General features: G+C 32.3%; 1 protein-coding gene across 3 annotated transcripts in view; it reads right to left on the bottom strand.

Annotated features, from left to right (window-relative positions):
• Nucleotides 1–13,365, bottom strand: part of Gsk3b (glycogen synthase kinase 3 beta) — a 170,626-nt gene that overhangs the window by 16,271 nt on the left and 140,990 nt on the right. For 2 of the 3 annotated variants that reach the window (XM_015478460.2, XM_048803256.1), the window contains exons 9-10: nt 10,171–10,209; nt 7,284–7,470 (exon numbers count right to left, since the gene is read on the bottom strand). In XM_015478460.2, the coding sequence (XP_015333946.1) occupies nt 7,284–7,470; nt 10,171–10,209 (226 nt within the window). The remainder of the gene's footprint in view (nt 1–7,283; nt 7,471–10,170; nt 10,210–13,365) is intronic. The other variant, XM_015478461.2, reaches the window with a different exon arrangement.

The raw sequence follows: 13,365 nt of genomic DNA, 5'->3' as shown, positions 1-13,365 counted from the left end.
AGCTTCATTTGTCTTTCACTCCCAACAATTACTACCTACTTCCAGGCAGTCTGTTTACTCATGGGAAAAAATAAGGAAACAGAGGCAGCAAGTGTGGATACAAACTGCAGCGAAACAACAAAAAACCAGTGGCATTTTGGAGGAGAGAAATGGCAAAGCAAAAAGTCCCTATCAGGATCAAGAAGAATATATATGTTTGAAGCAGAGAAGGAGTGTGAAGAAATTGAAACTGAAAAGTATGCTACTATTTGCTAAGCATGGATGCCAAGCTTGAGAGTAGGGAGAAAATGAAGGGAACAAGGAGGTTCAAGATATGAAAGCAGGGTTAACTTTGGAGAACTGAGAATTCAGAAACTAAAAGACAGGCGGGGTCTGAGCAGACTAACCAGTACCTTAGAGACATGGTTAAAAACAAAAACAGTAATAGGTTTCAAAAGACTAGAAAAGTTAATGCATGATAAGAATTTCTTCAATCAACTGGAGACACCAGAAAAATAAGTCATCAAAAAACCAGCATATGCAAGGCCCTTAAATCTTTCATATTTAATGACAAAGAGAGAAAGGAGTGTGTCAAAGATCATAAATTCCAAGGTCTGGAAAAGTCAGACAGGTTTGATATTCTCTTGATGCTCAATCCTCAGCATCAGAAAAAATAAACAAAACAAAAAATAATCCTGCTAACATTTTGAACTCTGGAGAATCAGTCTAAGGCTTTCCTGTACTTATTTATATCATTAATTTATGTATCTCTAATATGTTCTACATTGGAGGCTTTAATTTCTCATTTTTTTCTTTGTCTTTATGGAGTCAATTCATTTTTATAATAAAAAATTTGGAGATAAAGCTTAAATATTCTTCAATCCAACTATATAATGACGAATGATGATGACGATTTTTAAATGAGAAAACTCAGGCAGAGATAGTCTTTGGCTAAGGTCTACAACTAACAACAACTATTCTCTAGTAACTAGTTAGAGGACACTAGACATTAATGATTTACTCTTTTCACATGCAAAGCTGCACTTCATTATTGCCTTGGTATAATGTACACCACCAGTAATCTGGTTCTTCCTGGAACTCTATAAAACTCTATAAAACTACATAAAGAACTTTTAGTCAATGTATTAATTTTCTTGAGTGTTCCTATACCATTCCACATTCTTCTTAGTAGTATGTCTGAAACAGTACAGCAGACCAAATGACCTCAGAAAAAATTACAGTAATTCTCAAATAAAATTGACAGTTCCTAGTCTAAAATCCTTAAATTGAATATAGTTGAATATAGTCAACACTATCTGTCCTTACTACTACAGTTGCCTTTCTCTTAGCCTATTCATAAATTTTCTCAAGCTCTCCTGTACTGTATATACTGGACTCATATTTCAATAACTAGAAGAATACAGCCTGATTATCTAGAAATTTTATGCTAGATTATTTATAAATTAAAGAATAAGTCAGATGTCAATTCTTTTGCTGTGTCCTATATGTAAAGAGTTTTTATCCCGTCTAAATTTATTGTTGCTATTATAAATTATATGTCTAAAGACCAAAATGCCTCATCTCTGGGGTCATAGTAATTTAAGAATAATATCAGAAGATACTTCATTACCTCAGGTCAATGAGAAACTGTGTTCACTTTAGACATGTTTGAGGGTAAAACAAGTTAGAAGAAAATGCTCAGGATATAGAAAGGCAGATAAGCAGATGAGCTGACCATAATTATGTCTATCGATACTTCATAGCAGAAACATAGTTTAAAACCCACTGTTGCAAAAATGATAAAACCTTCTAATTATCATAAATAATGAATTATTATAATATTTATAAGTAAGCAGTCTATTGGTTTCAAATGAAAGAAAAAATTTTTGATGAGCTGGGCTTTTTGAACACTTATTTTTATTGCTCACTACCATTTCTAATTCCGTTTTCATCAGCTCCTATTTTTGTAACATATTACTACACACTTTTAAAAAATCTCTTTCTCTTTTCATTTTTGTTGCTTTCAACCTTTTAGTCTTTTAAAAACTTGTTTTCTAGAATCCTTTTCCTATTTTATCACCTGACTTCTTAATTTTTAGATATTCTTGCCTCTCTACCTTAAAACATTCAGTTTGCCTCTACCTGTTGCCCTGTGGCTGCCCCAAATATCCTATTTTAACTCTCGAGTTCTTCTGAATTCCTAAATCACTGCTTTTTCCTGTCTATAGTCAGTCTGCCATCATTCCACCTTATTTCCCTAGAAAACTATCATTCTCTCACATAACCCAGCTTTTTAAAATGGAGATGGGTAGATTCTTCAAATTAAGTCATTCTAATGTGAATGGTTGATAATCCTTACCCACCCCAAGCCCCAACCCTATCCTGTCCTATAACTTCATGAGGACAAATACTTGCTAAAATTCTTTCAATTGTTAAAACTGTACAAATTATGTAAAAAAAAAAATTGGGACTACAGATGCGTGTTGGTGGAATTAGGGGCAAACTCCACTTTAAACATAAAACAACTTACTTCCTAATATATTCCAGCCTTGGAACAGACAATAATACTGATCCCTATTGAATTTTCCTGATTCCATCTGCTTCCTGGAATTGATTCGGCTATGTCCAACCTTTCATATTTAATGACAAAGAGAGAAAGGAGTGTGTCAAAGGTCTGGAAAAATCAGACAGGTCTGATATTCTCTTGAAGTATGGATTCGGGCAGTCAGAAGGATCTGAAAGTTTCCTGTCCCATATTTGTTCATCTCTCTCCTTCCTCTAGCTATCTCTTGTGATTATATGAATGTACTACTAATTACTGTTTATGGTTAATTTTCATGATACTGTAATAAACAGCAAAGTGAAGTTAAATTCTGGTGTAAGTTTTACTTTAATTAAAATAACACTGTATTTTACTCAAGTGTTTAATATTTCTTATTTGGTTTATATGGCAGATTTACTTTACCAATTAAAACAATAACAATAACAACCAGAGACAGCATTAGAAATGCCCAATAAATACTGGTTGTATAAATTAATAAACTCTGTGTTTACTTGAAGTGCCACGTATCAAATATTCTAACATTCACTGAGCACCTACTGTATATGTATCAGGGATTATCTTTGTTTTATTTGGGGTAAGAGTGCAAATGAAAATCCTCACTACTTACTCCCAACAAGGATTCTTTGAATTCTCCCTAGCTATATAATCAAGTGGGGATTCATTCTCCTTTTTCAATCTCTTGCATTACAAATTTACAATTTCTGATCATTCTTTAATTATTATCCATTAGTCTTTAAAGTTTCATCTGCACAAGTTACATCTTTGCTTTAGAAAACAAGATCACCATTTGGAAACACTGCTTCAAAATGAGAATATACAGTATCAAGTAGAATGCCATCAAATAATCTCTCTTCCCTGGATGGTTATGTCCTTATATGGAAGGAGTGTTTAAGAACAATAATGATTTAGAAGTTTAGAGAAAAAACAGTGATAACAGCTCAGATTCAGAATGGCTGCTAAACCAGGGCATTTTAACACTTAAAAACGAAACAAAAAAAGAGGAGGGGATTATTTTAAAATACTGATACTTCCAACTTAATATATCTTTAATCTGATGAAAAATGATTCTCAGGATATATTTATAAGGTTCACTACAAAGACTCATGTTCATCTTTTTTCACCGATATTCAGAAAGTCACATAATACTTTGAAAGCCACAGACAGTATGTGTTTATACATATTACATCCAAATATATATGTACTCTTCTAAATCAGAAAAACATATACACACTTAGAGACATTTTTATTTGCTCTCAACCTTTTACTGTCTTTTAAAAACTTGTTTTCTAGAATCCTTTTTCTATTTCATCACCTGATTTCTTAATTTTTAGATATTCTTGTCTCTCTACCTTAAAACATTCAGTCTGCCTGGGTCTACCTGTTGCCCTGTGGCTGCCCCAATCCTATTTTAACTCTATTTTAGTTCTCCTGAATTCCTAAATCACTGCTTTTTTTTCTGTCTATAGTCAGTCTGCCCCCATTCCCTCTTATTTCCCCACAAAACTATCATTCTCTCACATAACCCAGCTTTTTTAAATGGGAGATGAGTAGATTCTTCAAATTAAATCATTCTAATTTGTCTATGGGCAAATATTACATTTTAAAATACCAAAATAAAATAATACTCATTCTTTTTAAAAACTTCTATAAATATTAGACATGTATGGATAGTTTGAACTAATTTAGACTTCTTGAAATTAAGCTTTTTCTTTATTTTAAAAAGCACTTATCAAGTCCTGGTCCATTATATTGCAATAATCTTAGGACAATAATGAGATACCACTTCACATTCACCAGGATGGCTATTTAAAAAGAAAGGAACTAGGAAGGATGGACGGAAGGTAGGTAGGAAGGTGACAAGTGTAAAATTAGAACTCGTGTACACTATTAGTAGAGATGTAAAATGCGCAGCCTTAGGAAAATAATTTGGTGGTTCCTCAAAAAGTTAAACAGAATTATCATGTGATTTAGTAGTACCCAAAGAATGAAAAACAAATATTCAAACAAATATTTGTACATGAATGTTCACAGCAGCACTCCTCACAATAGCCAACCCAAATGTTTGTAAGTCAAGAATGAATAAGCAAAATGTGACGTATCTGCATGATGGAATATTAATCAGCCACAAAAAGGAATGAAGCACTAATATATGCTATGTGGATGAACTCTGAAAACAACAAGAAAAAGAAGGCAGACATAAAAGACCTATATTTTATGACTTCACTTAGATAAAATATCCAAAATAGGAAGATTCAGAGACAGAAAACAAATTGTTCCTAGGGGATGGGAGAGGGGTTAATGGGGAGTGACCATTTAACAGGGGCAGGGTTTTCTTTAGATGCAATGAAAGTGTTCTGGAACTCGATAAAGCTGGTAGTTGCACAACATTGTGGATGTATTAAATAACACTGAGTTGTTTACTTCTTAAAAAAAATTCTTAACTTTACATGAATTTTATTTCAGTTTTTAAAAAAGCTTAAGAAACTCACAGAATTTGTTTTAAAATTTTTATTTTCTTTAGTAATAATAAATCTATTTACCATAAATATCATGTAGTATTTGAGGTTTAACCAAGTTATTCACCTGACAAGGGGCTTTCTTGATTATCAAGGGTACATATATATTTGGATGTAATCTGTATAAACACATACTGTCTGTGGCTTTCAAAGTATTTTACATGACTTTCTGAATATCAGTGAAAAAAAAATTTACATGAGTCTTTGTAGTGAACCTTATAAATATATCCTGAGAATCATTTTTCTAATAACTAATCTTTGGAAAGACTAGTACTTTCCAAAGTACTCTTTGGAAGGACAGTGTGAAAAAACCTCAACCAATAAGGGTTTGTGAAATTTTAATGTCGCTTGACAAAAATGATCAGAAAAAGAAGGAACTTAACACTAACTTAGTAGTTCCTAAGGTTGATACTCCACAGTTGCAAGTGCAGATGTCATTCTATCCAAGCCTTTAGAGATCACTTTGAAAAGCAATCCAGAACAGTTATATTGTGTAGATAATAAACATATACCTATAGAACAAAATAAAACCTGCAAATGGGTACTCAGATTTTCCAATGGTGTCCTTCTATAGACTTAAAAAATGCTTAATATAAAAAAGTTCAGGTGACTTAACCTAAGAAATTAGATGGTTCACAAAATAGCTCTATTTGATTACAAATACAAAGATGTAAAAGACATGTAAAAAAATTTGAATGAAATTGTTTTATAAAAGTTGAGATGTTAAAAAAAGCAAAATTCCTTATGTAATATATGATTTTAATATATTCAAGTTATCAAATCTGTTTGGGATTTTGGGAAATGAGAGATTATCTTGGATTCAAGAATTATCAAGCCAGGCATGGTGGATGCTCTGGTAATCCCAGTGATTCAAGAGGCTGAAGCAGGAGGATTGTAAGTTTGAGGCCAGCCTCAGCAACTTAAGGAGGCCCTAAGCAAATCAGCAAGACCCTGTCTCAAAAAATAAAAAGGACTGAGAATGTGGCTCAGCGATTAAGTACCACTGGGTTTAGTCCTTGGTACGGAAAAAAAAAAAAAAAAAGAAAGAAAGAAAGAAAGAAAAGATTTATCATTTATCAATATGTGTGTTAGAAAAGAAATTTTGAAAAGAACTATATTATAAATATTAAACGGTAGCTCCCATTTACTAATATTCTTCTTAAAACAGATAATCAGAACCCTAAATTCCAAATGGTTTCTGATCAGCTAACATTCTTTTTTTTTTTTTTAAAGTTAAGACTATATCAGCATTGCTAGTGTTACAAAATATTGATAGTTTAAGTTTACAGTGTGCTTTACTATCTACTGGAATCTTCAATATCTACCACTTACGCCACACAACCTTCCACATTCAATTTTAGAAAAGTTTAGATATGTGGAAAATACATTCACCTTCGAATAAAGGAAGTTTCTCATTCGTGGTCACACAAAGTTCTCTATGTCCATTCTATATTTTTTTAGCCTAAGCTTACTGCTCAGTAATCAAGATACACATCACCCATTTCTTGTTTTATCTCCCTGGAATAAAAAACTTTATGCTCAGTTTAAGAAGAAAATCACATTAGCAGAAGCAATGTGACTGACTGACTGAATGAATGAATGAATGATTTGGGGGTCTTAATCAGAGAGAAAGAAAAAGTGAACATACAAATGTAGAAATGATGAAGAAATGACTATCCCTAAGTTTTTTAGAAATGAATGCACAAACTCAGTTTTCCTTTCAATGTTTTCTTGGCAGCAGTAGTGGGTACCAAGTCACAAAGGAGATGGAAATTTCTCTGTCTATATCTCTCATATAAGTTCTTAGAAAGGGGTTACAGGACTCCAATTCTCCCCTTATTTATAAAAATACAGCCACCAATTTATTTCTAGGTTTTAAAAACTTGATGCTGATACTTAGGAAGCAAAAATGCTAATTATATATTAATCTTATTAGTGATAAATCTCACCCAATGAAATGTCTATAAACTTCTCATGTGCCAAAATTAAATGTAATCTGCTACAAATGAAAGAAAGTATCCTTATTTCAAAAATTTTATCTGTCACTATTTTGTTCAAGGCCATACAAAAATTGGGCTAATAAATTATAGGGTGCTTCATACCTCCATAAATGCTTACTAATATATCTACTGTTGTTCTCCACAGATTTTCATTAACAGAGTCTCATTCCATATCCAGTGTGCACCTTTCCCAGAAATGGTTAAGAGTTTAGTGTTTGGAATTACCTTGGGTGGTGAAGTTGAAGAGTGCAGGTGTGTCTCGCCCATTTGGTAGTTTGACATTTGGGTCCCTCAGTTCATCAAAAAATGAATGTGCACAAGCTTCCAGTGGTGTCAATCGGGCAGTTGGTGTATACTCCAGCAGACGGCTACACAATGCAATTGCCTCCGGTGGAGTTCGGGGTCGGAAGACCTGCAGTACAAAAAGAGGAAAGAACAATTAATATTTTATTATTAAAAACCTAAGCAAATAGCTCTCTGAGTAATGAGTTAATTCCCACCTGTACAAAAACATGGTTGCATTTGGGAAAGGAACCTTGTAGGATAAAAAAAGTTAACTGCATATGATTCGCCACACTAGGGTAAACTGCTAATTTTAAAGACTATGTGAGAAAAGCTCAGAGAAAAATCTACATAAGCTAAACATAAAGCAATATAATTAAACATGCATATAAAATATATCAGGCACATGGGAAAGGCTGAGTTTTGGAGGCAAGCACAACAAAAAGAGCATTAAAAAAAATCTTCAAAGTTTTGACTACTGTGGCAGTAAATAAAAGATTGCCTCTCTGGTGTCAACAACTGTTGATAATGGATGGCACTATTCAAATTAAGAAATCAATAATTTTTCTAAAAAGAAAGAAAAGCTGTTATTCTAAGTCTTCTAATGCTAATAATTGGTATTATTTTCTCAATATACAAAGCCTATCATTTACTTTGACAAAATGTTTGATGTTTTCTTCAAGTAACTGTTATCATGAATGTGGCCAGATCACTCTCATTTGAATTAATTTGAATGAATATTCTAGGGCTTTTTTCAGGAGTTGATACTGTCTTTTTCATTAAAAGCTACCAAAAAAAAAAAAAAAAAAAAAAAGTCACAGAAATAGGAATCTAAAGGCTATATTGAAATAAAATGTAATTAACTTGATTAAAAGAAGAGAGAGCTTTCTACTCATCAATGTCTTAAAATGAATCAAACCATAAAATTATGAAAATATATTTCAACCTAAAGTATGGCCAGTTAAAGGGTAAAGAAGGAGTAGAAATAAACAGAAATGAAATTAAATGTCCAAAAGCCTCTGAAATCAAATAAAAATGAAACATACAACTTTTGATAGAAAGAACATACAACCAAAATAAAAGTTATGGTGCAGAAATATAAAGAAAAACAGACATGCATAAATGGAGGGCAATAGACCCATAAATGAGGAAAGGACATGCAGAGGTGATAGGGCATAAGGCATGAAGGACTCTGGGAGGCTAAGATTTCCTAATGAGAATGGTTCATATAACATCTGGATGTTCACTTAGGCCAAATGTAGGAGAATTAGTTACAACCAGAGTTCTTTAAATATTTAAAAGAATAAGAATACTTTCTACAAAACTACTGAAAACTGGTTGTTGTTGGGTTTCTTTCTTTCTTTTTTTTCCTTTCTCTTGTTTTTGCTTTTGTTTTTACATAGTTTGTTACTGAAAGATTATTTTCCATGGGAATTGAGAGATTGAGTTGATAGGATCTTAGAAATTAATTCAGATCTTTAAAGGTCTTAGTCAATATTGGCTATGATAGAAAGCCCTTTGTATGGTCCAAAACAGACTCGTCTTTATTTCTGAGAATTTTGATTGTCTCCATCAAAGAAACCTTAAAGCGATCGTATTATTTAAAATGTTTAGATCTTCCACTATTATTTGCCATTTTCCCCTCTCTTGCTTTAAGAGAGACGAATATGACAATAATCAAATCCAGAACGCAAAATAAAAATGGTCAGAGGAAAAACTCAGAAAATTTATCATAAAAATATTAAACACTACTGACATATTTTATTCCTGAGGGCAGACTGAATCTACTTGACAGTATACAGATTAGTTTGCTAGCTAATCCAAAATGCTTCGGTACCAATAATAGTGTCATATAACTAGAATTAAATACAGTAACAAAAACTAAATATCTCTAAACTTCAACTATAGGGAACCTAGGTGGTGAGTTATATAAAATAAAAAATTCATATTTTAATAACAAACTCCTGTTTATTATCTTTATCTTGTTAAAGGTATGAATAAACCAGTACTGTAAGCTTATTTCTGATTATGTTTAAAAAGCCCCTAGCCCCTGGTATTTTACTGGCTTTGAGTGATTACCCATTTTGGTTCGAAGACATATATTAGCTTATGTTGTCAGAAATCCTAACTAATGGAGTTAAAGAGCTAAAAATAATACAGATAAGAAGTAATTCCAAGAACCTACATTAAAATCAAGATTCAACCTTTCTTTTTTTTTAAAAAAAATATCTTCTGTACTTTAAATCCTTTGAGAGATTTTTCATAAGAAGAACCCTGGTTCAGTACTCTGTGGATAAAGGTTAGTGGGAAATTATGTGGGGTCAAAACCCAGTATCTTTCAGAGTTTAGATTTCTGACCATAATATAGGATGTGATAGCATGCAATTTTCAAAAATTACTGTACAAATTAGAAACTAGCTCTTCTGAATTTCCTTTGTGTCTAAAGTAAAGGAAACCAGTAACTACTAAAATTTGGCTTTTAATAAATAAGTTTCAACTGCTATATCATTTCTTACTCACTGAAATAGCTCAATACTTAAAAACCTTTGGTTTCATGAATCTTCATCAATGTTTATTCTTACAAGAATAATAATTTTAAAACCTTACAATTTCTGTCAATGGTTCACCTAGGAGACTGACAATCTAAAAATGTAACAAGAAAATCTATACCATACAATGAATAAAAAACAAAAATCATAGCTTCCTACATTTTTACTAGCACATTTCAAGAATAAACAATTGTTTAGCCTTTCAAAAAATGCACCCCCCCCACCCAAGTTTTATAGACCTGCCCTGTAAATTTTTTTGGGAAAAAAAATAAAGTACATACCCGCACTCCTGAGGTGAAATGTCCTGTTCCTGACGAATCCTAAAGATGATAATGCAGTGAAATAATCCAAACAGGGAAGTCAATCCAAAAGAGAATAGTCCAGCAAGGAAAAATATATCCAATGTTATAAGAAATCCATGGTGTAGGGGGACACAGAAAATGTTTATACAGTTATAAACTTTAAACATTAGTCTCCACAGTAGCAAGTCCAAATTTTAAAAATTATTTCACCACAGTGTATGCAAAAAATTTTTTTGATTGTGCAATGGTGAGGCACAGTAAAGAAACATTTAAATTTTATTTTATCATGTTCCAATGCCAGTGTGTTTATTAAAAAAATACAAAACCAAAAAAAGTTAAAATCAAAATGAAATCTAGAAGTAAAGTTCCCAAAGTAAAGTGGTCTTCTACGACCTGGATTTATCATCCATAGACGTGGCTGGGAGGGGGCATATTAGCCTGCTTTTAAAGATATATGTTCCCAATATACTAATTTTTCTCAATTAATGTGTCCCAGTTACACAGTATAAACATTTTTTTGCTAAGTTATTAGTTACAAGAGAAATGTATTAAATATATTTAATTTATATTACTATAGATTTCAAGCCAGATATTTTCAATTTGTGTGAGCTAAGAAGGATCAGGCCACCGCGGATTATTCTCCAGTTTTGGATTGACTTCCCTGCTAAAAGATGTTATTTGCTGACAGTCTCATTATTTTAGGATTCTTCAGGAAATTGACATATCATCTCAGGAGTGCGGGTATAAACTTACTTTGTGTATTGTGGGCTCTACCCCCTCATACCCTTGCACCCATTACTTAAGAAAAATAAATAGAGAGCATTTCTTTCCTTTTTGGAAAAACTTACTGAAAAAAAAAATCCTAAATCTTTGAGCACTACAAATTCAACAACAGTTCCATCTGCAAATATGCCCAATTCACCCACCAAAAGCTAAACAAAAATGTATACAATAAACAATACAACTAAGGGACAGTCACAGTTACAGGTGACATGCATAGTAATGTACACCAACACCTAGGCACAACGGAGCCAAATATATAAGGGAGGTAGCAGGGTCTATTATGTCTAGGCATTGAGAACAAACAAACAAACAAAAAAAGGGCAGAACTCACCAGTAGCTGTGAACACCCTTGGCTATTCTAAGAGAATGTAACATTCTTTTAGGATAGTTTCCAGTGGGGGAATTAAATATTTTGCAAAATAAATAATCCGCGGATTACTTTTAGTCTGCAGACTAAAATTTAGTACATGGATTAAAATCCAGCCCATCAGAATAAAAAAATCTCAAAACAACCACGTGGACAAAAATAGAAAACCATATTAAAAAAACTGATAGCACAAAGTAAAACTGAACTGGGCCAACTAATAATTAGTGCGCAGACTAAATATGGCCAGCCAAGTATGCAGCAAGGCCATGGAGACCCCAAAACACCCCTTTAAAAACTAACAACAAAAGTAGTAAAATGAAATAAAACAAAGCAAAAACAAAAGGGAGGGGAGTAAGGGGGGAAGAAAAGGAAAGAAAGCAAAAATAAAGAAAAGAGGAAAAATTCAAAAGAACTAAACAAACCACTGACATGAACTTTTAAAGTGATTCAAATACTACCTCACCTATGCAGCAACATATTAAATTGAAATAAATATCAACTCTCATCACAATTACTAGTCCACAGAAGAACCTAACAGAAAAAAAGTTTTTTTCAAAAAGGAAGTCTCTGTGGTATTGATCAAATGCAAACAAATCCTTAAATAAAGAATTATTCAAAATAAATTTGCATTTGGAAAACTCAAAAATGACAGAGGCAATTTTTTCTCTATATGTTTTTTAGGACATACTTTGGCCATCGAAGTTCAACCTACAGCTAATCGTTACAACTGAATCAAAAGCCCTTTAAAATGGACATTTATAAACAATCATATGCAACCATATCAAGGCCCCATCATGGCATCAGCTTTTACCAACTCTTGTACTATGCAGCCAATCAGAGCAACATAAAAATGTCTACTTTTTATGGTTATGGACAGTAACAATTAATTTCATAGAATATAGACAAGTACTATGACTGTTCCACACAGCTTCTTCTCACTTTTCTGGTCATACACAAAATTTAAAAACTCCTAATTTTGAAAACTGATAAAAATATTCCTAAAGAGCAATTCCAATATTGGCTATCAAGTAATCTATTAATCATCTAAAATTATTTGTAATTTGTAACCCTAAATATAGGATTAGAAGTGAAACAATATATGGATCTGTTGAATGACTGTATATGTTAATTAAGTATGAAAATTAAGTCTACCTAAGTGTTTTTATGTAAAACATAATTCAATAATTAATCTGTCTACACTATTTTTAGAAACATTCTTTGGTGGTATTTTACATGGTTTTATAATTGGTCTAATGATGCAATGACATACGAGGTAATTCATTTTAATACTATCAGAAATGATTACCAGCAGCTATGGAAAACTAACTTTCAGAGAGTCCATTAGTCAACTTTAAATACTATGTATTTAACAGGGTAGAAACACACTCAACATAGCTCAAGCCTACTGAACAAATATGTTTTTCTAACCTTTGAAGATATCAGTTCCTAAATTAAGGTGAAGAAGGTTGAACTTAAGAAATCTGAAGAATCCTTTCATTACATCACAACAGTTAGTGTTCAGTGAATTTTAGCTGTGTAATTAAAAGGATGAATTTTTTCCTGAGCTCCATTACACACAAGAAAAGGTACATGTAGACATCAGCATTTAACTATGCAATGTAATTTCTTTCTCTAATGTAATCTACTGACGAAACGGTACAATAGTACACCAAAGAGTGATTTCCCAAATGTCCACTTAAATAATTTTAATCTTTCATTCTTCACAAAAGTGTTATTACAGTCAGACTGGCCTTTCCAAAAATACAGGAATATTTTCTTTTCATCCATACACCCCCCCCCAATCTTAAGAGATATTCACCCAGGCTATGATAATTCCTAACTTTTTCCATACCTAAGGCAAATCCTAATTCTCCTTCAATAGCTCACTCTTCTATCATTGATAAGGAGACTTCTCTTTTCCCTCTATCACCTTTATTAAAGGTCTGCTGTATAACAACTACAGTATATGAAACACCTGTGAACATTTACAGTACATAATCAAGTATATGGTTACATAGTATTTT

Source organism: Marmota marmota, unplaced genomic scaffold (assembly GCF_001458135.2).
Source record: "Marmota marmota marmota unplaced genomic scaffold, marMar, whole genome shotgun sequence".
NCBI lineage: Eukaryota > Metazoa > Chordata > Mammalia > Rodentia > Sciuridae > Marmota > Marmota marmota.
Note: the sequence above shows the minus strand (reverse complement) of the source record. Positions and strands in the feature narration are given on the sequence as shown.